Here is a 27,346-nt window from a genome sequence, read left to right on the forward strand (position 1 = left end):
AGGAAGGAAGGAAGGAAGGAAGGAAGGAAGGAAGGAAGGAAGGAAGGAAGGAAGGAAGGAAGGAAGGGAGGGAGGGAGGGAGGGAGGGAGGGAAGGAGGGAGAGACAGTCTGGGCGTGGTGGCTCACACCTGTAATCCCAGCATTTTGGGAGGCCAAAGTGGACGGTTCACCTGAGGTCAGGAGTTTGAGACCATCCTAGCCAACATGGTGAAACACTGCCTCTACTAAAAATATAAAAATTAGCTGGGTGTGGTGGAAAATACCTGTAATCCCAGCTACTCAGGAAGCTGAGGCAAGAGAACCACTTGAACCCTGGAGGCAGAGATTGCAGTGAGCATAGATCACACCACTACACTCCAGCCTGAATGTCAGAACCTGGGCATTTGCAGTGTCCAATGGGGCCTCCCTCACACACCCTCGGAGTGGCCACAGCCCTTGAAACACACATCTGCTCATCACTGGTCATGGCAACAGAGTACATGGATGGGATAAAAAGCAAAAAGACACTCTTCAAAGCAAGAAAGAGAAACCTCACTTATTTTAGGTAGTACTTTTTTTTTTGGAGACAGGGTCTCACTCCGCTGCCCAGCCTGGAGTACAGTGGCACAATCCCAAGCTCTACTGATCCTCCCACCTTAGCCCCCCAAGTAACTGGAAACGCAGGTGCACATCACTATGCCCAGCTAATTTTTTTTTTTTTTTTAGAGATAGGGAAAGTCTTGCTATCTGCCTGGTCTCAAACTCTGGACTCAATCAATCCTCCTACCTCGACCTCCCAAAGTGCTGGGATTGGCCAGACAAGGCGGCTCATGCCTGTAATCCCAACTTTGGGAGACTGAGGTGGGCAGATCACTTGAGCATAACAGTTTGAGACTAGCCTGGCCAACATGGTGAAACCCCATCTCTACTAAAAATACAAAAAAAAAAAAAAAAATCAGCAGGGCGTGGTGGTGCATGCCTATAATCCCAGCTACACGGGAGGCTGCGGCAGGAGATTCACTTGAACCCAGAAGGCAAAGGTTGCAGTGAGTGGAGATGGCACCACTGCATTCCAGCCTGGGTGACAAAGCAAGACTCTGTCTCAAAAAGAAGAAAAAAAAGTGCTGGGATTATAGGTGTGAGCCACCACGCCCAGCCAGTAATTACTTATTAGCAAGAATTGGCTGTGGTTAAGTCTTAACTTCCAGAGCAGAGGCCGACTTTTTCTGTGAAGGGCTGGATAATAAACATTTCCGTCTTTGTGGGGCATGCAGTCACAGTTACCACAACTGAACTCTGCCATTATAAATTAAAAGCATATGTAAATGTATGAGCATGGTGGGGCTCCCAATAAATTTATTTTGGACAGTGAAATTTGAATTCATGTACTTTCACGTATCATGAAATCTTCTTCTTCTTTTGATTTTTCCCAACTATTTATAAATACAGAAACCAGCCGGGTGCAGTGGTTCACGCCTGTAATCCCAGCACTTTGGGAGGCCAAGGCAGGTGCATCATGAGGTCAGGAGTTGGAGACCAGCCTGGCCAACACCGTGAAACCCCATCTCTACTAAAAATACAAAATTTAGCTGGGCGTGATGACACGTGCCTGTAATCCCAGCTACTTGAAAGGCTGGGGCAGGAGAACCGCTTAAAACCAGAAGACAGAGGTTGCAGTGAGCCAAGATTGTGCCACTGTACTCCAGCCTGGGCAAAAGAATGAAACTCTGTCTCAAAAAAAAAGTAGAAGCCATTTGTAGCACCCAAACCACACAAGAGCTGGGAGTGGAGAGCGCCAGGTAGTGACAGCAGACAGACCCTTGCAGCCCTATCAACCAGAGAGTAGGTCCTACTACCTGCCACTGCCTTCACTTGGAGAGAAACTAAATCCTGGGTGGCCAAGAGCCCTCTCTGGAAAATGGCTCCTGACAGTGCTGGCCCAGTTCTGAGTAGGTCCTGACTGATGCAACTGGAAGCCACCTGAGTGGCGTGGTGGACAGAGGACAGACTCTTGAGACAGATGCACATGGGTTCCAATCACAGTGCAGCCACGGTGATCATGCTATTTCCTTCATGTGGTTGTTATTGGGAGTAAATATGGTAATACTGAAAAAACACCTGGCATACACTGGGTGCTTCATAAATACTTGTTTCTTTCCTCTGAGTTTAAGACTTTTATTTCCAGATTCTAAATATGGTACTTTTTTTAAACCTGAGAGGATATTACTTATTTGCTAAGTATCTGGTCACTAAAGTCATATTTATAAGTAAGTCACTTACTCCACACAAACAGGTGAATGCAATGCTATTTAAGACTGGGGAATCATCTGCCCAACAGCAGGATAAAGGGTCCATCGCAGTTCAGTGTGTGCTGGGAGTCTGCCCTCAGTGCATGGAGAGCTGCTTTGGAGCTATCCAGATGTGTCTGTCTCCAGACACATCTATGTCATCACAAAGTGGGTGGTTGAGTGCTGCGGCATCCCGGTGGTCACATGCCCCTGGTCATATCAAGTAACCTTTATCACATCGGAGCCCACAGGAGTTATAAATACACCACTATTGAGCCCCAACTGGATGACAATTGAGTAATGACAATAGAAATAGCTCACACTCCATAAGACCATCTTTCCCGTTCCTGAAGAACTGTTCTGAAATCAACGGCACTGCAATGGAGAGACAGCCAGGGCCAGTGAGAGGAAAACTTCAAATCTTTCAAAAGATGGAGAAGGAGTCTCAAGCTCCAGCAGGGTCCCCTGTGCTGGAGTACCACACTGCCCTGGTCACAGGGGACCTGGACCATCTTCAGCCTCTCATGGACCAGTTCTTCCGGGATGCCAACGTGGTGTTTGAGATCAATAAGGATGAGATGGAATGGCAGGTGAAATCTCCAGCCACGTTTGGACTGTCAGGTACCCTTGTTCTTTAAAGCTCATTTATTTTTAAGGGGCTACTAATACTCTCCCGGAACGTAAGGCTCCTGTGTGTAGACTGGGCACAGTGGCCCTGGGTTTAACATACACAAGAAAAGGACACCAGATGAAATGTGCTCTGCAGTGGTTTTGAAGTGCAGGTTTTAGGTGATGGCATATAAGAGATCCAATTGGAAAGGCAAAGCAGTGATTGGTGGGGAATGGCTATCTGATGATGCTGGGTGTGCCTCCTGTCTTTACAAGGGAGCATCGGTTTGGGTGCAGAGCTGCGTGTACTGCATCTGGCAGCCAGGGAGGTGGGTGCTGGAAAAGGAAAGTCTCTCCTTCGATTGCACTTGGAGCAGCCTCTGGCACACAGCTTTGTGTGAGGTCTTTCTATGAATTTGCAAATGCCACAGCCACAGCAGGGTAACCAGGGCACAGCCAGCATCAGTAGGGGCAGAACCCCAGGGCTCTCTGTAGATCTTCCTCCTGAAATCCGGGGAAGCCCAAGAATGGGGAAGGAAAGCGGACAAAACCAGAGGTCCTGACTTCGTACATGTCTGCAGGTACCCTTGCTGCCTGAACACAGTCACTCTGCGCTGGGCAGGCAAGCAGACCTCCCAAGTGGAGAGAGGTCCCCTCCTTCCCTGGCCCAGTCAGGGTGTGCAGACACTTGCTGACCACCAGGCTGCATCTGGGGCTTTCTCGGCTGGCACTCTGCTTTGGGCACCCCACCCACCACAGGCTCAGATGCAACACGTTTACCAAGAAGGTTCATGTGTTGAAATCTACAGCAGTTCTGCCAGACCATGGGGTTTGAGAATCTGAGGTCAGTGGCTGGTGGCCAGTGTCCCATGTTCCTGACTCGAGCTCTGGCAGGCAAAGAATGCAGAAGGTCGGCCTCCAACACAGTTCTGTTTATACCTCACATGGGGAGAAGGGAATAAACTCAAAACACTGTCAGAGGGCCGAGCAGCTCCTGCCAACCAGGGAGGCGGTGGGGGCTGCAGGGTAGGGAAATGGCAGTTCCAGCCGGGGCCGCACATCCCAGCTGAGCCCTTCTGGGCCTCCTCTCCCTTGCCTGTCCCAGACCAAAATTGTCAACTGCAACCCTGGACATACACATATGCAAATGTCACAGTTTCAGACAGATAGCCATGTTCACCCATTATTTACACATTGTCTATACCCAAAATCAGGTTCCTCTTTCCCTCCTGAATCTTCTCACCCCTGAGTTCTGCTGCTGTTCTGTGGCACACCTGGACAACAGGACGCTGGAGCACGCCCACAGTGAAGGGATGTGGCTGGTACTGAGGAAATCGCAGCCCCAACACTAAGTAGCGGCCTGGGGCCTCCATGCAGGCTGGGAAGGGGGGGAGGGAGCGCTCAGGCTGCCTGGATTCCAGGCTCCTTCCGCACAGCCGCCTGACTGCCCTGCAGCAGGCCCAGCAGTGGAAACAAACAGACCCTATTTGAAAACAGCGGCCCCATGTGCTCTACCCACTCTGGTGAAAAGACTTCCCGGTGACCAATTCCAGCTCCCCTGGTGGGGAAGGGATCTGCCTGAGTACACGGAACCAGTCCCCAGTGGTCAGCACCTCAGTACCCATCTGTGGTGGAATGCTGGTCCACCCAGCCCACAGTCATGGAGAGCACTGCTGGCTTGGGGGAGCTGATGCTTAGGGGGATGCACAACATGCAGAGAAGCCTTAATCCATGTCCCTCCTGGTGTCAGAACTGAAACCAGAGGGTGGGAGTTACAGAAAGCTGATTTCAGGCTTCCTGACAGCATCTCCAAGGACTTGGAGACGGTGCTGGCCCATGCTATGCCTGAGCTAGGTGCCCACCTACAGTTTCTTCCCATCAGTCTCTGGGAAGACTCAGGAATCCAGGGTGGGTTTACTGAGCTGCTAGGGGAGGGTGGGGCTGGGTTGGGGACTTTCATTCCCCAAAGAAGGCAGTAAGTAGGCTTCATCTCTCAGAAAAATGAGTTGAATCAAAAAACCAAAAGCTGGTGCCTGCAGGAATGTAGGTTATTATCACCATGTGGCTAACAATGTAGATAGACCACATCCACCACCCCCTCCAGATCAGACCGGGGCTTCACTGGGAAGGGCAGCCCAGACCCATGAGAGTCGCTGTCCACAGGGCCTCTGGCCACCACCATTCCACGCCAGTCCCACAGGCCCCCCCTTCCCCCACTGAGTGCACAACAAGCTCCAGGCTGGGCCTTGGGGACTCAGAGCGGCTGGAACTCTGCACCACATGCAGGTAGGTAATTAATGAATGGGCTTTCAAGGCTGCTCAGCATGGGTCCCAGGAAGGAGGTGGCCTGTGAAAAGGGTCTCCTCTGCGGCTCATTACAGCCGTGGTATCGATTCTTCCATCATTATCAGAAGCCTTCCTGCCATGTGAAATCTTGCCCCTTGATGTGTATTCACCAGGGACTATGTCCCCCATTTCCACTAGTGCTCCTGGCCGCTAACAACCTTCTACGGGCTTTTTGAAAGTGCCAAAGTTTTCAGAGAAGTAAAAATGTATAGCACTTGCTCCATTCATCACTCAAGAAAAAGCAACCCTACACACACACACACACACACACACACACACCCCTAAAAAGCGCAAAGAAACAAACCAGGATTGTGCTGAATGTGGACCGCCACATCAAAGGGTGCTTCTAAAAACGCAGCCACTGGCAAGACAGCTAAACTTTCTCTGAGTCCTTGTCTTGAACCACCTTGGTGATGCGTGGGTCAGTTTAGTTTGTCTGTTGTCTCTTCCTAATGATAAAGGGACAAGTTTGGGGCTCAGCGAAGGGAGGACTGGATTCAGGAAAATTCCACAACCCACTTTCCTCTTTCAAGCTGCCCCTAAATCAGGGCCTGGAACATGTGAATTCCTCACTTAAATTCGCCTACCGTGCACCCTGCTTGGACAGCTTTTAACTGACCCCATTTCCTAGTCATCCCGTATTTGGCAAAACCCTCCTGCTGCTTAGTTCCAGGCACCCCATCTCTCTGGCTCAGTTCTAGCCTTTTCAATCTCTCCGCTTTATTTCTTCCTCTGTCTCCGCCTGTCTCTTCCCAGTGTCTCTCTGCTCTCTGTCTCTGTGTGTGTCTCTGATTCTATCCTCTTCGCCCTACACGCCCACCTGGTGCCTACCTGGGAGAGACGGCTTCTCCCTCTTTCTGCCTTAATGAACACGGCCCACCATCACCCCGTCGATCCTCCCCCGGTCCTGACATCCCCGCTCCCTCCCCGCAGGCCTCTGGACCCTGGAGTACAAGCGCGAGCTCACCACGCCCCTGTGCATCGCCGCAGCCCACGGCCACGCAGCCTGCGTGCGACACCTGCTCGGCCGCGGCGCGGACCCCGACGCCAGCCCCGGCGGCCGCGGCGCCCTGCACGAAGCCTGCCTCGGGGGCCACACGGCCTGCGCCCGCCTGCTGCTGCAGCACCGCGCCGACCCCGACCTGCTCAGCGCCGAGGGCCTGGCGCCTCTGCACCTCTGCCGCTCCGCCGCCTCGCTCGGGTAAGGACCGGGGTCAGGCCCGCCGGCCCGCCCCCCCCCCAAACCCCACCCCCCCCCCCCACCCAGACCCCCGACCCCGTCTCCGTCCCAGCCCCTGCACCCTGGCCCGCCCACGGCCGCCAGTCCCCGGGCCCGGGTCCGCCCCGTCCCTACCCTGGCCTCGGGACCCAGATCCAAGGCCCCTCACCCGGGACCCCAGACCCAGCACTCCCGGCCCTCGCCCCACGCCCCGGCCCCGGCGGGTGTAATTAGCGCTTGATTGCGAGCGCGCGCGGGAGGCGCCACGCCGAGGTAATGAGCGCGGTGATCACGGCCGCAGCCGCCGGCGCCGGGGATGCTAAAAGGCCGCTGGCGGGGTTGGAGGCTGAAAAATTAGGGTTTTTAATGATAATTTTATGCAGAATAATTGTCACAGTGTGACATAAATGGTTAGCTCCTCGGGCGGGGCTCCCAGGCCCGCATGGAAGCGGAGCTGTGTCGGCCTCTAGGGAGGCCCAGCGGCCGCGCAGCCAGTTCGCGCCCGGGCGCGGGGTCCGGGGGTACCGCAGCCCCCGTCCCTGGAGAGCGCCCTCCCAGCGGGTGCCCCGGGTCCCAGAGAGGCAGCGGGGCCACGAGTCTTGGCACAGGACTCCTGTTGGGGTTTCTCGGCTTGCATGGTGTCATCTGGACGTTTCTATTAGTCCAAATGCTCCGGACCCTGGCCTTGGAATTGTCATTGCGTGGCCTTCTATCTCTGGGGAAGATTAAGTCACCCACGTTTAGTGCTGGGAACCCGCGCTGCTCTCAAAAACCGCATCGCCCTTGCTACTTTTCCAGCGACTGTCCAAGCCTGTATGTCCCACCCAGCAGGGGCAGCAACGCAGGCAGGCAGGGCTGCTGGGCGCTCAGCAGGGGCCCCACCTAAGAAAGATCAGCTGAGTTCAGATGGGGAACTCAGAGGGCCACGTGGACCCGCACCAGTCTTGAGAATGAGGAAGGAAACAAGGTGCTAGCAATGTTCTCTAAAAGCAGCTTTACTGAGATGTGACTGGCATTCAGCAAGCTGCACATGTTTGAGGTCTACAGTTTGATAAACTGCACACACTTAAATACTCATGCAAAATCCCACCGTCCATGGACGGAGGATACTTGTCATTCCCCCTGGGGCCTCACTGTGCCCACTGTTCTCCCTCCCATGGCCCCTTCCTCCTCCTCCATCCCTAGCATCTGCTTTCTATCACTGCTTAGTCTGCGTTTTCTAGAATTTTGTATAAATGGAATCTGCTGTCTTTTATCTGGCTTCTCTCATTCAACATACTATTTTGAGATTCATCTGTGTTGCTGTATCATAGCTCATTCCTTTTCATTCCTGGGTAGCATTTTAAGGTATGGATGAACCACAGTGTGTTCATCCACTCATATGTTGGGAGACATTTGATTGTTTCCAGTTTGGGTCTTTTACAAACAAAGTTACCATGAACATTTGTGTGCCAGCCTTTGAACAGCCATATGCTTTTATGTCTTTTGAATAAATACCTAGGATTGGAATGGCTAGGTCATATGATATGATTAAGAACATAACTGTTAGGCTGGGTGCAGTGCTCACGCCGGCAATTCCAGCACTTTGGGAGGCCGAGACAGGCAGATTACTTGAGTCCAGGAGTTCAAGACCAGCCTGAGCAACACAGCAAAACCCCATCTCTACAAAAAATACAAAAGGTAGCCAGACATGGTGGCATGCAGCCCAGCTACTTAGGGGGCTGAGGTGGGAGGATCGCTTGAGCTCAGGAGTAAGCCATGTTCACGCCACCGCCCTCCAGCCTGGGTGATAGAGTTCATATCCTGTCTGAAAAAAATAATAACTATTTAAGAAATGGCTCAACTAGTTGAGAAGGCTGTGCCATTTCGCATCCCACCAGCGAAGTCTGTGTATTCCAGTTGCTCCCCCAATACATGGTATGTATGGTCAGGCCTTAATTATGCACATTATAATGGGTGTGTAGGCATATCTCGTTATAGTTTTGATTCTCATTTCCCTGGTAACTAGTGATGTTGAGCCTTGTTTCATGAACTTACTTGCCATCCACATACAGTCATTTGTCACTTAACAACAGGGATACATTCTCAGAAATGTGTCATTTCATCATTGTGTAAACATAGGGTGTACTTCCACCAACCAGGATGGCATAGCCTGCTGCCCACCTAGGCTATATGGTTTAGCCTCTTGCTCCCAGGCTACAAACCTAGACAGTATGCTACTGTACTGAATACTGTAGGGAACTGTAAGACAATGGGAAGTATTTGTGTATCTAAACATAGAAAAGGTACAGTATAATCTTATGGCACCACCATTGTATATGTGGTCTGTTGTTGTCCAAAACCATCATTGTAAGGTACATGACTATGTCTTTTTTGGTAAAGAATTAAAATTGGGTTGTTTGTTTTCTTATTTAATTTTGAGGTTTCTTGGGATATTCTAGATACGAGTCTCTTATGAGATAAATGATTTATAAGTATTACCTGCCAGTCTCTGGCTTAGATTTTATTCTCTTAACAATATCTTTTGAAAAACAGAAGTTCTTAATTTTTATGGAGTCCAGTTTATCCATTTTTTTGTCTTCTAAGGATTATGTTGGGTTATGGTATCTAAAAAAATCTTTGCCTAACCCAAGGTCATACAGATTTTCTCTTACATTTTCTTCTAGAAATTTCATAACTCTACATTTAAGTCTGTGATCCCTTTTGAGTTCATTTCTGAATTTGATGTGAAGTATGGATTAAAGCCTTTTTTTTTTTTTTTTTTTTTTGCATGTGGATATCCAACAGTTCCAGGGCTGTTAGTCAAAAATCATTAGGTATTTATGTATCAACCCTTCCTTTTTCCACCAAATCGTCTTTGACTTTTGTCAAAAATTAATGGACTATATATGCATGAGTTTATTTCTGGGTTCTCTTGTCAAGCATGTGCAAAACAGGGCAAGGTCTGACTGAGCCACATGACCTTGTGGATCACAAGGTCAATAGATCCAAACCATCCTGGCCAACATGGTGAAACCCCGTCTACTAAAAATACAAAAATTAGACTCGGAAGGCTGAGACAGGAGAATCACTAGAACCAGGGAGCAGTGAGCCGAGACAGGGCCACTGCACTTCAGCCTGGCAACACAGGGAGACTCCGTCTCAAAAAAAAAAAAAAAAAAAAAGAGTGAAAGGAAGAGTAGCCAGTGGTGTTGGCTCTTCATGGTCTTTGTCCCACACACCAAGAAGGATAACACCAAGGCAAAAGGGGCTGGATGATGTCAATGCAAGTTGAAGGATACCCCATTGCTGAGCAGCGATGCCTAGATCTGAGATGAGAGGTTCATAGTCTGTATCTCTATTCTGAAGGGGCTGAAGCAGGAAGCTCCCTGCCTCCTCAGAATCCAGAAGGCATTGAAAAACTGTCTCATGGCAGCCTCCTAGGGGACATAGCCAGGTGAGGGGGTAAGGGCCTTATAGCAACTCCTTACAAGCTTCCAATCCAGGAGCATTCAGGTGTTCTGCCAAGATGTAGATTCAGTAGTGGTTCCAGTTTTGCTCTGTGGCCTATGTGGATATATGCAAGGTCACCAGGGTGTGACAGCAAAGCCATCCCCCTTCATCTCTATTCTGTTTCATTGCTCTATTTGCCTATTTTAACACCAATACCATACTGTCTTGAATACTGTAACTTTATAATAAATTTTAAAGTCAGATAGTATAAGTTTTCAAGCATTGTTCTTCTTTCTCGAAGTTGTTTTTGGCTATTCTAGCTCCGTTGCATTTCAAGATGAATTTTAGATTCAGTTCGTCCATTACTACAACATAGCCTGCTGTGTTTTGACTGGGGTTACCATAAATCTGTAAATCAACTTGGAGAAAAATAAAAATAAAAATATTGAGGCTTCCAAATCATGCACACAATATATTCCTCCATTTATTTATTTCTTCCTTAATTTTTCTCAGCTGTGTTTTATAGTTTTAAGGTACAGGGCTTGCATGTATTTTGTAAGATTTACCCCTAATTATTTCATTTTTTGATACTGCTGTCAATTGTATATTTAAATTTCCATTTCTGATTATGTGTAGCTATTTATAAAATTTATAATAATTTATTTTTGTATATTAGCCTTGTATCCTATAACCTTTCTAAACTCACTAAGTGTTATAGTAGAATTCCATAGGATTTCTTGGAAGCAATCATGCCATTTACAAATAAATACAATTTTACTTCTTCTGCAATCTAGATGCCTTTTATTAGTTTTTCTTGTTTTATTGCACTGGTTAGAACCTCCAGTGCAATGTTGAATAAAAGTGATAAGAGCAGACAATTTTTCTTGTTCCTGATCCTAAGTATTAATTTACTACTAAGTACAATATTAGCTGTAAAATTTTACAGATTCCTTTTTTCAGAGACAGAGAGCTTCTTCTGTTTCTAGTTTGCTGACAGTTTGTATTATGAATGAATGAATACTGAATTTTCTCGTGCTTTTTCTACATATATGGAGATGATCATATGGTGTAAATTTTGTCTGTTAATATAATGATTTATATTGATTAATTTTCAAACGTTAAGCTAACTTTGCATTCCTGGGATAAACCGCACTTGGTCATGAGGAGCTATCCTTTTTTATATATTGTTGGGTTTGATTTGCTGAAAAAAATATTTAATATCTTCATCTATGTTCTTGAAAAATATTGGTCTGTAGTTTTATATGCTTGTAATATCTTTGTCTGGTTTTGCTACCAGAGTGAGGCTAGCCTCAAAAATAATTTTGAGAAGCATTTCCTCCTCTTCTATTTTCTGGAAGACTTTGTGTAAAATTATTATTTCTTCCTGAAATGTTTGGTAGAATTCATCAGTAAAGCTATCTGGATATGGAGTCTTTTTGTGATAAGGTTTTTAACTATGAATTTAATTTCTTTACTAGCTATAGGGCTATTCAGATTCTTTCTTTTTTGTTTGTTTGTTTGTTTGAGTGAGATTTAATAGTTTGTATTTTCTAAGAGATTGACCTCTTTCAGCTAAGTTGTTAAACTTATTACCATAAAGTTGTTCCTAACAATCTTTTTAAGAGCTGTAGATTCCACAGTGATATCACCTCTCTCATTCATGATACTAGAATTTGTCTTTTTTTCCCCAATCAGTCTTGCTTTTGGTTTCATTGTTTTTCTCTATTGTTTGTCTATCTCATTGATTTCCACTATACTCTCTATTATTCTTTCTTTGCTCGAATTGTGTTTCATTGGCTCTTCTTTTCTTGTTTCTTAAGGTGGAAGTTAATGTCATTGATTTGGGAACTTTCATATTTTTTAATATAGGCTTTTAGTGCCAGATATGTCTCACTACATGCTATTTCAGCTGAATCCCACAAATTTTAATGTATGTGTTTTTACTTTCAATCAGTTTTAAATACTTTCTAATTTTTTTGGATCATGGGTTATATAGAAGTATGTTATTTAGTTTTCAAATATGTGGGGATTTTCCAGGTGTCTATTATTGATTTCTAATTTAATTCCATTGTGACTAGAGAGTTTACTTTGTATGATTTTACTCCTTTTTAAATTTACTGAGACTTGTTTTATGATCCAAGACATGCTATATCTTGGTAAATGTTTCATGTGTACTAGAAAAAAATGGATATTCTGCAGTAGTTCAATGGGGCGCTCTATAAATGTCAATTAAATCAAGTTACCTAACAGTGTGGTTTAAAATTTCTATATCCTTGCTGATTTTCACCGGACTTGTTTTACAAGTCATTGAAAGAAGGGTGTTGAAGTCTAAGTATAATTGTGGATTTGTCTGTTTCTCTTTGCAGTTCTATCAGTTTTTATTTTAAGAAAATTGAAGTTCTATTATTACATACATAAATGCTTAGCATTATTCTGTCCTTTTGAAGAACTGACCTTTTTGTCATTATGAAATTATTTATCTTTAGTAATACTCTTTGGTTTAGGCCAGGTGCAGTGGCTCACACCTGTAATCCCAGCACTTTGGGAGGCCAAGACTGGAGGATTGCTTGAGGCCAGGAGTTTGAGACCAGACTGAGCAACATAGCAAGAACCCTGAGCCAGAGTTGATGGTGCATGGGTGTAGTCCCAGCTACTCAAGAGGCTGATGCGGGAGGATTACTTGAGCCCAGGAGTCCAAGGCCACCGTGAGCCATTATCACACCACTGCACTCTACCCTGAGTGACAGATTGATACTCTGTCTCAAAAATATAAATATGTATATATTTTTTTCATTTGGTTTAAAATCTACTTTGATATTAAACTAGCTAGTCTGATATCAACACAGCTTTCTTTTGATTAGTGTTAGCATGGAATACCTTTTTCTACCTGAATCTATTGCTTTGTAACAAATTAGCATACATTTAGAGACTTAAAACAATACATGTATTATCTCACAGTTTCTATGGGTCAAGAGTTCCGGCATGTCTTAGCTGGGTCTCCTGCTCCCAGGTCTCTCACAAGAACTCCAATGTCAATAACAACAAGGCCTAGAGTCTCATCTGAAGTGTCAACTGGGAAAGAATCTGCTGCCAAGCTTATATGGTTATTGGTGGAATTCAGTTCATCAAGGACTATTTGACTGAGAATCTCAGTTCATTGCCAACTGTTGGTTGAAGGCCATCCTCAGTTCCTTGTTGCCTAAGACTGTAATTTATAAACAATAAAAATTTATTTCTCACAGTTCTGGTGGCTGGGAATTCCAAGATCAAGGTGCTAGCAGATTCATTGTCTGGTGAGGGCCCGTTCTCTGCTTCCAAGATGCCATTGTGTTGCTGCATTGTCACAAGGCAGAGGGGCAGAAAAAACGGAAGAGGTAAATTTCATCCCTCAAGCCCTTTTATAATGGCACTAATCCCATCTATGAGGGCCCAATAACTTCCTAATGACCCCACCTCTTAATACTATTACATTGGGAATTAAGTTTCAATATGAATTTTGGAGGGACACAAACATTGCAACCATAGCGCCTGTCATGTGGCTCTCTAACATGAAACTTGCTTCATCAAAGCATGCAAGCTAAGAAGACATCAGAGATAATCTGCTTCCAAGACAGAAGTTATAATCTTCTGTAATGTACTCACAGAAACGACCTCCTGTCGCCTTTGCCATCGTCTATTGGTTAGTGGCAAATCAAAGTTTCTGCCCACACTCAAGAAGAGGAGAGAAGGGCATGGATGCCAGAAGATAAAGTTCGGTGGGGAACCACGCTAGACACTGCCTACCACGCCATCCTTTCATTTTCAACTTATCTGTGTCTTTATTTTTTAAGTGGGCTTCTTGTTAGGCAAATTATAATTGAATCTTGTTTTTTTAAATCCGATCTGACAGTTTCTGATTGGGTGTTCAGATCATTCACATTTAATGTAATTTTGATATGGTTAGATTCAAAGCAAACATCTTCCTATTTTCTATTTGGTTCATCTATTCTTTGTTCTCTTCATCTTCTTTTTCTACCTTCTTCTATACAGCACATTTTTCATGATTTCATTTTATCTCCTTTTTTGGCTTACTAGATATAACTTTTTGTTGTGATAAGTGATTTCTTCAGGGTTTATAAGTATACATCTTTACTTTATCACACTCTACCGTCAGGTAATACTATTCTACTTCATGTGTAGCATAAAATCTACATGGCAGTATCCTTCCATGGTTCTCCTCCTGGCCTTTGTGCTATTGTTGGTAATATACATTTTACTTCTATGTATAAGTCCCACAATACATTGTTATTATTTGTGTTTAAATAGAGAATATTCTTTTAAATATATTGAAGTAATAAGAAACCAGTGTTTATGTTTACTCATATAGTTACCATTTTCAGTTCCTTTCATTTATTTATGTAGCTCCAAGTTTCCATCTAGTGTCATTTTCCTTCTGCTTGAGGGACTTTAACATTTTTTGCACTGTACTTCTATCGGTAATGGGTACTTTCAGCATTTGTATGTTTGAAAAAGTCTTCATTTCACCTGAGTGTTTCAAAGGTATTTTTGCTGAGTAGAGAGCATTATGAGTTGAGAGTTTGGTTTTTTATTTTTTTCTTCTTTTTTCTGTGCTTTAGACATAGAACTCTACTGTCTTGTGACTTTGATTTTTTTTTAATGAGAAATCTATCTTCTTTATCTTTGTTTTTATATCTAATGAATCCTTTTATCTGGCTTGAAGATTTTCTCTTATCACCGGTTTTAAACAATTTGTTTATGAGGTGCTCCTTCTTTCTTTCTTTTTTTTTTTTTTTTTTTTTGAGATGGACTCTCACTCTGTCACCCAGGCTGGAATGCAGTGGCATGAACTCAGCTCATGCCTCCTGGATTCACATCATTCTCCTGCCTCTGCCTCTCTGCCTCCCGAATAGCTGGGATTACAGGCGCATGTTGCCATACCCAGCAAATTTTTGTATTTTTAGTACAACCAGGGTTTCACCATGTTGGCCAAGTTAGTCCCAAATCCCCAACCTCAGGTGATCCACCCACCTCAGCCTCTCAAAGCGCTGTGATTACAGGCATGAGCCACCATGCCTGGCCAGTTTTTTGTTTGTTTGTTTGTTTGTTTTGTTTTTGTTTTTATGTTATGCTTGGGATTCATTGAGTGTCTTGGGTCTGTGGGTTTATATACTTTTCATCAAATCTGGAAATAGTTTTGGCAATTATTTTTTCACTTTTTTTCTATACAACCAGTACTCTCCTTCAGGGACTCCAATTGCACATATACTATGCCACTTAAAATTGGTCCACAATTGGAATAATTTTAAGTGGCATGGTATATGTGCAATTGGAACAATTTGATGCAATTGATCTTGTGTTCATTTTGCTCAGCCTTTCTCTCTCTCTCTCTCTCTCTCTCTCTCTTCGATTAATTGATCTTCTCTACTGAAATACCTGATCTGCTATGAACCTCATTCAGTATATTTTTATTTCCAGCATTGTAGTTTCAACCTCAGAATTCCGATCTTAGGACTTTGATATTCTGTATTTTACTTAACATGGTCAGTCTTTCCTCTAGCTTCTCAGGCAGATGGAATATAGTTATAGCCACTGTTTTAATGGCTCTGACTACTAATTCTATCACCTGTGTCATTTCTGGGTCGCTTATTTATTTATTGTATAGTTGGGATCTTGTTTTGCTGCCCAGTCTGGTCTCACACTCCTGACTTCTAATGATTCTCCTGCCTCAGCCTCCCAAAGTACTGAGATTACAGGCATAAGCCACTGCTCCCAGCCTCTAGGTCACTTGTGATTTTTTTTGTTTTTTTTCTGTATATTTCATTGGGTGTTTGATATTTTTGTATTCCTGTCAATATTCTTGATCTCTGTTCTGGAATGTAAGTTACTTGGAAATAGTTTGATCCCTTTGGGTCTTGCTTTTAAGCTTCATTAGTCAGAATTCATTCAGTGTTTGGTCTAAGGTTAATTTTTTTTTTTTTCTGCTCCTGAGACAACACTCATTTGGGTACCCTGTCGACACCTAATTATTTATGGGTTTCACACTTTGGTTGCTGAGAACAGCCACTATTCCTGAACCTGTGCCTGTGATGAGCACTGCACCATTTCTGTCCTAGAAACTTTCTGGTAGAAATCCACCAGCCCACACTCTCAACCTCCATGCACACAATATATCTGATATAGTTCAGTCGGTTCTAATCCTTCCTTTCAGGTAGTTCTCTCTACAACTTAGGTAGCTTCCTCACGCCCTCACACGAATTAGTATTGAGCTGAATACACAAGGGGGCCCTCTGCAAAGTTCTTTCTGTGTGAAGCTTTCTCCTATCCAGTACCCAACCCTACAAACTCCAGCTGCCCTGGCATCCCTAGACTTCCAATGCCATCTCCTCCACTGGGAGAGCTCACCAGGCTCTGCCTGGGTCCTCTTCATAGAACCCTCAGCCTGGTAGCCCAGAGGCCCTTTAGGAGGTTAAGAAATCCAATGCTGCCAATCATATTGGAGAGTAAGTTCAAAGCTTGTGACCCATTTCTGTCCTTAGCTGCAGGCATCCTCCACTTTCCACCAGGAGGTTTTCTTTCCAATTATTAATTAGACAAGGATTAATTTCTACCTTGCATTCACTTCCAATTTTTGTTCTTGACTCATCTCGTAAATGATTTGCTGGGATATAAAAAGGTGTCATCTTGTGACAAAATTATAGAAATTCCATTTATTTTGAACCACACAGCTCCAAGGTCAACCAATAGTGACTCCATTCCTACAAGCATTCAATCCCCAGTTATTGAACCCTGTGAGGGGCTGAGGCTGAGCTGCATTAGACATAGTCCCTGCCCTCAAAATCCTGGCAGCTTCAGGAAAGAGGAAGGTAATGATATGGCAATGTGCTAAACATTGGGCCAGAAATATGTCAAATATATTGCGAGCATGGAGGTTGAGAACGGGAGGCTGGTGGATTTCTACCAGAAAGTTTCTAAGACAGAAAGAAACATCAGCTTTATCAAAGGACATAAGCTAACCAAATCAATTGCAAAAGTCTTTCTACATACTAAGAAAGCAGGCAAAATTATTCAATTGCACATTGATTGCATTGAAGTTTGATCATATTTTCATACCATACAATTTTATATCTAAATGTACATATGTTATCACATTTGAGGCCCAGGTTGCATTCTAATTCCAACACTTACTGGCTGTGCAAGATTGGACAAGTTATTTAATTTTCTTGTGTCTCTCTCATTTGTAAAATAGGGATTATAATTGAGCCTACACATAGGATGGTTTGGAGGATGAAATGAATTACTATACCTACATTTCTGCAAAAAGCACCTAGCATATAGTAAGAATTACATAGCCACTGACTGCAGTGCTGGGGCCTCATGTCTAATCGCTGCGTTTCTTTTATTGGAATTGAAACCATATTTTACTATTTCAAATGTATTTGGGGGCTTGTTATTTCCTTCCTTTATCTCCATAGTTTTTGGCCACTTATGATTTACTTGCTATAATGTCTTTAGTCAAGAACATAACTCCCCATTATAACATGTGCCTATGGAAAATATAAACTCATTTGATGATATTCCAAGTCTGAGTATTCACCATTCCTCCCTCCCCATCTCACCAAAAAGCATGACTATATTTACTATTCTCTTGTTCAAAATTATTTAAATGCAACATGGTATCCTCCATTGGATCCAAGAACCGAACATGAACATTAGTGAGAAATATGGTAAAATCCAAATAAAGTCAACAGTTTGCTTAATAGTCTTATACCAATGTTAATTTTTTCATTTTGACAAATATATCATAACAATATTAGATGTTAGCTTTAGGGGAAGTTGGGTGAGAGGTATCCAGAAACTCGCTCTACTATCTTTGCAACACCTCTGAAAATCTAAGATAATTTTAAAATAAAAAGGGTTTCAAAAATCAAATTTGCTTCATACCTTGGTCCCCAATTCCTCTCCCACTTTATAGGATCAGAAAAATATTGCTTCTTACTAAGAAATGAGAATGCAGCACCCACTCAGAGCACAAAATATTGTGAATCTTTATAACACGCCTGAAGAGAGGCCAACAACCTTACATTTGGACACCATAAGGAGCTGAGAACATGTGCAGACCACTAGAGCTACTCAGCCTACACACTGTGTAACAGAATCTAACATGCTGGCTTCCGTTGGTTTTACAAAAATCATACAGGCCCAGGCTACTGTTTAATAAGGACTTTTTAAATGTCTTTTCATTAAAGTGGGGATTTCAAAAATCTCTCTTCTTCTGTCTTCCTCTTCTTCCCCTCTTCTTTCTCGTTTCATTTTCTCTGTGTCACTCTATGGGAATCTTTCCCTTTGGTTGTTTAATTTGACGGTCTTGACTTATTTAAATCTGGATTATTGGGTGAAAGTTTAAGATAAGTGGTGAATAAACCAGTATTTCAGGCAGAACTCTGTAACAGCTGACTTAGAATCCCTTCGATATCAATGATGACAATGGAATATGCCGGCAGGTCCCATTGAACACCTCTACAATAACACAGCCAACTACCTTGAAGGATAAAAAGTTAATAGATGTCGAAAGGGCCTGAGGTTTTGACCATGGCTTTTCGGCTCTAAAGAGTCCCCCTAAAGTCATACTCTGAGGAGGTCTGGCTTTGGGTAGTATAAACATTATCACTTTGACAAGAAAGAGCTACTTTCTCCGGAATCTTTTTAAACACAGTAGATTTTAGGTCATCCTTAATTTTTTTACCTCACAGTAGAGAGGGGGTCGCTGACCTACATACAGAGCCATTCCATTTTCTGACTCTTGATGACAATGGTCTCCACGCCTAGGGACCCCGTTCTGCTCCATCCCCTTTTAGCTGGCAATTCACCATGGGCACAGGACTTTAAAACCTTTGAGTCTCTGAGTTCCTGGGATTAAAAAAAAAATTACCTGTGCTTCCTTCTAACCAGCAAGCTTCAGAATTCAGAATTCGACACAGTGAATGGGATATCAGAGCTTTAATCTAGGAGCCTTTTGAAGAGATTTTCCCAAAGAGAAAAGTTCTAGTAAAGTTACCGAGTTCACATTAGTAGCCTGCATGCCAGCCTCGCCCTATTTATTATCAGATCCCTCTCCTTTACCCTTTTTTATTTGAGATAATTAAGAAAAGAATGTGTTAAAGCCCTGTTCTTTCTCTTGTCTATAGTTGTCTTGATTTAAACAAAAGTTAGGATGACGTGTTTTCCTCATGGAACTTATTAATGAAAAGCATGCAAGTTTACTTTTTTGTCCCTGGCATGTTAATTCAACTAAATAAAAAATAATTCATATGGGCACAGTGGCTCATGACTGTAATCCCATCATTTTAGAAAGCCAAGGCTAGAGGATCGCTTCAGACCAGGAATTCGAGACCAGCTGGGCAACACAGTGAGACCCCATCTCTGCGAAAATTAGCAAAGCATGGTGGCACACAACTGTAGTCTCAACTAATTGGGAGGCTGAGTCTGGAGGATCACTTGAGCCCAGGAAGTCGAGGCTACAGGAAGTCAAGGCTACAGTGAGTCGTGATCATGCCACTGCACTCCAACCTGAGTGACAGAGTGAGACTCTGTCTTTAAAAAATCAAAAAATTAAAATTAAAAATGATTCATCAGCTGGAGTTGCAACTGTAAAAGCAGCTAATTATCTTATGGGTGGGGGAACCCAGGAGTCTCCACCTAAGAACAGGAGATTCACCTGCCTGAGATGACAGGCTCACAGGGATTGATACATAATCCAGAAAACAATACACTCTTTCCACATCCCAGGTGAGTGGCTGATTGGTTATCAAGTAGAGAAGAGAAGAACATGATCTTGATCAATAGGACTTTAAGGCGTCTTGAGGAATACTGAAGAGCGAGATGTCAGAGAGAGGTGGCCCCCAATGGACGATTTAATATTTACAGAATGTCACACATTCCTGAGCATTTGCAAATGTCTTATTTCCTCTGAGTCTCTCAGGCCTGCAAGGCATGGTACACAGGTTAGAAAACTGAGACTCAGAGAGAGTCCACGTTATGCCAGTAAGGTGGCACAGAATAGAAACCGGCGGAGCCAGGACCCAAAGCCAAAGGTTGTGAAAACAATGCTAAAAGATTGCCTCTCCTTTATTAACTGAAGTTTTTTGTTTTTTTATTTTTTTCCAAAAACTATCTATAATCAGGAAGTAGCTCCACTTATCTCTGGCCACCTCCCTTCAAACATGCTCTGTTACAAGTATGTCCCCTTCCTGCCCCTTGATGGCATCCCAGGCACATTCCTCAGCTGTCTGGTCACTTGCCAAGTCCCATTTTAATACCCAAAAGCCACTCCAGAGCAAATCAAAACTTTACTCTCTGGGCAAAAGCCTTGATCAGACACTTTATGAACAATATATAAATGGCCAATAAGCAAATGAAAAGGTGCTCAACATCATTAATCATCAAGGAAATGCAAATTAAACCACAATGAAATATTCACCATTTCACATTCATTAGAATGGCTTAAAAAATAACCTGACAACACCAAATGTTGACAAGATCAGGGAGCAACTAGAACTCTCATACATAGTTTTGGGTGAGTAAAATGATATCTCTTTGGAAGACTGTTTGGTAGTTTCTCACAAAGTTAAATACATACCTACCAGCAATTCAATTTTTAGGTGTTTACCTAAGAAAAATGAGAACATATGTCCCCAGGAAGACTTACACAAAAACATTCATAAGAGTTGTATTCATAATAGTTAAAAAATAGAAACAGGCAAATGTCTATCAATAGCAATGGGAAAATGGCTTAAAAATCATGGTATGTCTATACAATTGAGTATGACTCAGCAATTTCTAAAAAGAATGAATTACTCCATGCATGCAACAATATGGATGAATGTGAACAGAATGATGCAGAGCAAAAGAAGCCAGATACAAAAGAGTGAAACATTTTAGAAAATGCAAAATTAACCCAGGATGACAAAAATCAGCAAAGTGGTTGCCTATGGGGGTTATGACTGACGGGGGGTAAACACAAGAGAAATTCCTGGCAAAATGGAAATATTCTACATCTTGACTGAGGTATTGGTTATGTAGGTATTTTCCTTTGTTGAATTTCATTCCATTGTGCTCATAAGGCCTGTGTGTTTCTGTGTGTGTAACTCACAGAAGATACTGTATTAAAATATACATACATACCTACATGCATACAATGTTTCTCTCATCCAGTTTAAAGCTCCTCCCACCTCACCCTTACCTCTGTCTAAGAAGCCAGTAGAGTCTTTTCTTTCCCATTTCTTCCTTTTCTTTTCTCTCAGGCCAAGGCTACTGGGTCTTCCTCTTCATCTAGTATATTGGGACCAGGGAATCAGGGAAAGAGAAAGAAAAGTTACGCATGCCTTATTGAGGAAGGGACACCAATGACGCTTCCAGAAAGACAGATGCTGCTTAGTGGTCATGTGAGGTGTATTAGGCCATTCTTGCACTGCTATAAAGAAATACTTGAGACTTGGAAAGTTATAAGAAAAAAAGCTTGAGTCACAGTGCTGCAGGCTGCACAGGAAGCATAATGCTGGGGTCTACTTCTGGGGAGGCCTCAGGAAGCTTTTTACTCAGGGCAGAAGGCAAAGGGCAAGCAGGCACACCACACAGTGAAAGCAGGAGCAGGGGTGGGAGGTGCCACACACTTTTTATTTGAGACAGAGACTTGCTCTGTTGCCCAGGCTGGAGTGCAGTGGCGCCTTCTCAGCCCATTGCAACCTCTGCCTCCAGGGATCAAGAGATTCTCCTACCTCAGCTTCCCAAGTAGCTGGGACTACAGGTGTTTGCCACCATGCCCAGCTAATTTTTGTATTTTTAGTAGAGACGAGGTTTCACCATGTTGGCCAGGCTGGTCTCAAACTCCTGACCTCGGGTGAGCCACCCACCTCGGCCTCCCAAAGTGCTGGGATTACAGACGTGAGCCACCACGCCTGGCCACCACACACTTTTAAGTAGCCAGGTCACCCGGGAACTCACTGTCGTGAGGAAAGCACCAAGGGATGGTGCCAAACAATTCGTGAGAAATCTACCCCCATGATCCAACCACCTCCCACCAGGCCCCACCCCCGCAACACTGGGGATAACACTGCAACATGAGATTTCGGCAGCAATAAATATCCAAACTATATCATAGGGCAAACAGTGGAGCTGACTTTACAAACCTTGTTCACTAAATCATTTTTCAGTTTGCCAAGGTGCAAGGTTCCATTTACAATGGGGAGAGAATGTACCCAAAACTTCATCAGCCACCACAATCATCCCACACTTCAGAAAAACATAAGATGGCAGTCATTGCTCCAAGGAAAATCATGGTGATAGAAATGGCCAATCCGTTTCTCTCTCAGTCGCCCTCCTACCCTGAAGGATTTGTCTGTTCACATCAGCCATTTCAATTGTAAACATTTATGTTTGATAGTCTCATAGCTTATCATCCCAGGAGAAAGGGAGAGAGAAGAAAATGCAGAACAGAAAGGAGGTGGATGGAAGTTTCCCAAAGGAGGGCCTCAGGAGAAGGTCCAGGGAAATAAAGTGGAACTGCTCCTCCATCAAAATTGTGGAGCTGTGGCTTCCCCGTCCTTCATTGAAGTCAGCTAGGGCATAGAGCCATAGGAGGGAACCTCTCAGCAGCAGCTTCATTAGAAAACACGGCTCTGTTTTCCTCCCAAGGCTCTCCCCCAACCTTGCCCCCACAGGCTGGCACATGCCCAGCATTCACCCTTGGACCCAGCCTTCGGACCCAGCAGCCACCCTTCCCCTGGGATGCCTCTCTGGCCCATCTGCCTCCGTGTCATGTCTGAGGAGGAAAAGCAGAGTAACAATAATTCAGCAAGACAAGCTCATAACACCCAGTACCCCCACTGAACACACTGTCTGCCAGCAGGGATTCCAGCAGCAGTCACGTGACAAGAACAGGAGAGGGAGGTCAGGATGGCCCAAGGACTCCAGCGACTTCCGGAGACAGATGCTATATTAGCCCATTTTTATGCTGCTGATAAAGACATACCCGAGACTGGACAATTTACAAAAGAAAGAGGTTTATTGGACTTACAGTTCCATGTGACTAGGAACGTGGAAGGTGAAAGGCACGTCTCACATGGCAGCAGCAAGAGGGAGAAGGAGAACCAAGTGAAAGGGGTTTCCCCTTATCAAGCCATCAGATCTCGTGAGACTTATTCACTACCATGAGAACAGTATTGGGGAAATCACCCCCATGAATCAGTTATCTCCCACTGGGTCCTTCCCACAACACATGGGAATTATGGGAGTACAATTCAAGATGAGATGTGGGTGGGGACACAGCCAAACCATATCAGATGCTTAACGTTTCCAACCAAATGTTCAGAAGCAAGGTCCTTTTCCCCACTAAAAAAAAAAAAAAAGTGACATTTGAGTCCTGAATGCAGCCTTATTTTTAGAAGTTGTTTGTGTTGTTGTTATTGCATTGCTCAATCAGCATCATCTTTTGGTGGCTGCGGAGTTCTTGTATCCACCACTGGATAGTGGGGCTGGAGTTCATAACCCAAACAGGACACACTGACTGCAAGGCCACCATCTTCTGTGGGTCCCTTCCCTTTAGACCACTACTTAAACCTCACAGACGAACTCCTCACCAAAAATGAGGGAGGATGCCATCTACCATACCAGGTAGCTGGGAGGACTGGGTGAGAACCAGTTACTGTGCTGCCCCATAGAACGAGGTCCATGGGTCGCCTTGCCCTGCCTTCAGCATCCTGTGAGTCTGTCCAGGAATTCTTGTGGAATGATAAAAGAAACAGGCGAGTTACAGTGGTTCACACCTATGATCCCAGCACTTTGGGAGGCCAAGGAGGGCAGATTATGAGGTCAAGAGATCAAGACCATCCTGGCTAACATGGTAAAACCCCATCTCTACTAAAAATACAAAAAATTAGCCGGGCATGGTGGCACATGCCTGTAGTCCCAGCTACTTGGGAGGCTGAAGCAGAAGAATCTCTAGAACCCGGGAGGCAAAGGTTGCAGTGAGCCGAGATCACGCCACTGCACTCCAGCCTGGGTGACAGAGCAAAACTCTGTCTCAAAAAAAAAAGTAGAAGAAGAAACACTTCTCCCTGCCTCAAAAGGAACATGGCACATGTTCTCTGCTTATCGAATGAATGAAAAGGTCAGTGATAACTTACAGAAAATGCCTAGAACAGAACCTGCCTCAGACAAGGTGCTTAACAAATAGAACCAGTGGGAAGGGGAAGTGGAGGGGGCAGTGGAGGGCTGTGTGACTGACAGTTGGGAAGCCACACAGAGCAATGGGAGCTCTGCTTTGCCACTTCCTGGCCATATGGCCTTATGCATATCACTGGCCTGTTAAGCCTCAATTTCCCTAACTGTAAATTCTACCTACAACGCAAAGTTGTTGCAGAGACTAAAGATAAATATTTGTTTTTAAAAAAAAAAAGTTAGCTGTGCGTGGTGGCGGGTGCCTGTAGTCCCAGCTGCTCGGGAGGCTGAGGCAGGAGAATTGCTTGAACCCAGGAGGCGGAGGTTGCGGTGAGCTGAGATCACGCCACTGCACTCCAGCTGAGGGGACAGAGAGACTCCATCTTAAAAAAAAAAAAAACGAAAAAAAAAACTACCAAGTACTGGGGAATCCAAAAGACCTTTTTGATTCAGAACCAGGAGGCAGAGAAGCAGCATTTCCAGGGCTTTGAATAAAGAGGGTGATCAGGAGGCAGGAGAGACAAGAGAATGGAAGCCTGGACAGGCTCTGGCTGAGAAGCAGCATCTGGGCGGAGCATGCAGGGAGCATGGAGGCTTGGCAGGCAGGTGGGTGAGACAGCTGGGGAAAGGAAGGCACGAACAGCGGGAGAGCCCAGGCTGAGGCCTTCAGGCCTGCCTTGTGCCCTGGGAGGGGACTAGGAAAAGCCAGCGCTTTGGGAAGGTGCTGGAGGGTGGATGGGAGGGTATTCAAGGAGTGGCCGAAGTTCCACGTCCCCCACTCCCTCCGTAGACGTGAATTGGAATGACATTGATTCAACAGTCCTTGATGGGTTCATCTCTATTAACTCCTGCCTTTTGGCTCAAGTTACTTTTTCTTTCTGCTGTCAACCCTGGGCCACTATAACAGCCTGTCATTGCAGTCATTATCGAAGACAGAGAAAAGGGACCCGGGGATGAATGTGTTTGTCCAAGTTGCTTCATATCAGAGGCTGATGAGACAACATGGTGTCTCCTTAATCCTTGCAAGATAAAGACAAAGCTGTTCTGACATCCTCAGATGGGAATTCTACCCTTGGATCCCAACAGGGACTGTTCTACCCTGACTCCAGGCCTTTCTGACTTTTGCTTGTCTATCAGGATAGCAGGAAACCCACTCACAAAATCTTGCCTTGGAGTCAAAGGCTCAGCTAAGGCTGGGTCCCACACATAGGCCTGCAAAGGCTTAAGGGATGCCTTCCCTACTGAGCTATTTCTTCTTCCACTGGTGACACTGATACAGAGAAAGCACTGAAATGACACAGTGTGCTTTGCCCACTGGGCCATTTCTTCCACTGGTGACATTGATATGAGGGATTGTATTTCAAGGATGGGCCTGGGTCCTGGGGTCAGGTCTGAGAGGTCCCCACGATTGTTTTCCACTTCTCTGCTTATCACCAAGTAGCTCCCAGCCAGCTCAGCCCTCTCCTCTCCTCACCGTCTTGTGGGCATTACCACATGTATGGTCTAAAATGCTGCTTACACCTAAGCAGATCAATGGGAATTTCAAGAGTATTCTGGGAACCTGGAAAGCCAAAGGGATATTCTTAGAATCCATGAGATGTTGCTGGAGCAGGTAGGAATGGTTTTGTTATTAATTACCTTTGTTGTGGTTCTTGTATTAAACTGTACCTTGACTTATTTTGGAAAATTTGAAAAATACATGCAAGCAAAAAGGAAACAGAAGCCCCCACTACCCCCATCATCCAGAGATAAACACACATTGCCCTCTCAATTTCTAGTTTTCTTGGCAGGGCATGGTGGCTCATGCCTGTAATCTCAACACTTTGAGAGGCCAAGGCAGGAGGATCACTTAAGCCCAGGAGTTTGAGAGCAGCCTGGGAAACACAGCAAGACCCCATCAATACAAAAATAAAACAAAAAAATTATAGCATGGGGGCCCTCAGCTATAATCCCAGCTACTCGGGAGACTGAGGCAGGAGGATTGCTGGAGCCCAGAAGTTCAGGGCTGCAGTGAGCCATGCTCATGCCACTACACTCAAGGATAGATGACAGAGCAAGACCCTGTCTCTAAAAAATTAAAATTAAAATCAATTAAAAATAAAAATTTCTGGTATTCCTATATGCATAGGTACATTTACGCTTTTTCAAAATGGGCCTGTACAGTGGTGCTATTTTATAACCTGATCTGTTCACATATCCACTGCAAATACATTTCCATGCCATTAAACAGGCTCTCTCACCTTCATTTTTAATGACTGCCACTGTGCACCAGCAGAGACGTGCCCCAGTCAATTTGTTGTTTCTTTCCCGTGTCTGTAGTTCTGCAACTTACACTACTGCCCACTCTAAAAACGTGCCAAGGTTTAGCCAATTAGAAGCTCTTCATTAAAAATGAAAAGGGCATCTGCAGCCCTCCAGAAGGCGGGCCAGTGTCCTCATTCCTCTGAAAGGTATCTGTGTTGCAAATAGCAGCCTGGCCATTAGCCAGTTATGCTGTGCATGTGGAGAAGGGGACTGGTCATATTTTCCTGTGGACTTCTTTAGAGAGACTGAGCTCCTTAAAAAAAGAATTATTTAAAAGAAGAAAATGTTTTGTAATTGTTTGCAAGTGCACACAGGCTGAGTGGCAAAATAAGATGAAACCCTTGATTTCTAATCTCCTGCTGCACTGTTCAAAATTCCTCCCAGAGAAGCAGGTAGGAAGCAAAGTGAAGCCCTGTGACTGTAAAATGTGCACCCTCTATTAGCCAGTCCTGGTCCCACAGGACTCCACATCAAACTGGACTTGTTTGTAAAGATCTTTCACTGAAGACAGACCACTTCCCAAGACACTGCTGGTGTAGAAACTAGACAATCCAAAGGGAGAATTTAAAACACTGAGAGCCTCTAGGTAAAAATATAAATGGATTGGCAGGCACGGTGGCTCATGCCTGTAATCCCAGCACTTTGGGAGGCTGAGGCAGATGGATCATGAGGTCAGGGGTTCGAGACTAGTCTGACCAACATGGTGAAACTCCATCTCTACTTAAAAATACAAAAATTAGCTGGGCATCATGGCGTGCACCTATAATCCCAGCTACTTGGGAGGCTAAGGCAGGAGAATTGCTTGAACCCAGGAGGCGGAGGTTGCGGTGAGCCGAGAGCGCACCATTGCACTCCAGCCTGGGTGACAGAGCGAGACTCCATCTCAAAAAAAATTTATATATATTATATATATATATATATATATACACACACACATATAAAAATATACGTAAA

The 27,346-nt window shown here is 44.4% G+C and overlaps 1 protein-coding gene across 1 annotated transcript in view; it reads left to right on the forward strand.

The window, feature by feature from the left end:
- ASB18 (ankyrin repeat and SOCS box containing 18) overlaps positions 1-27,346 on the forward strand; it is a 64,455-nt gene that overhangs the window by 20,646 nt on the left and 16,463 nt on the right. The window contains exons 2-3 of the mRNA XM_032277832.1: positions 2,767-2,889; positions 6,157-6,424. Coding sequence (XP_032133723.1) covers positions 2,767-2,889; positions 6,157-6,424 — 391 coding nt within the window. The remainder of the gene's footprint in view (positions 1-2,766; positions 2,890-6,156; positions 6,425-27,346) is intronic.

Source organism: Sapajus apella, unplaced genomic scaffold, assembly GCF_009761245.1.
Source record: "Sapajus apella isolate SASKATOON/1434 unplaced genomic scaffold, GSC_monkey_1.0 scaffold10, whole genome shotgun sequence".
Lineage (NCBI taxonomy): Eukaryota > Metazoa > Chordata > Mammalia > Primates > Cebidae > Sapajus > Sapajus apella.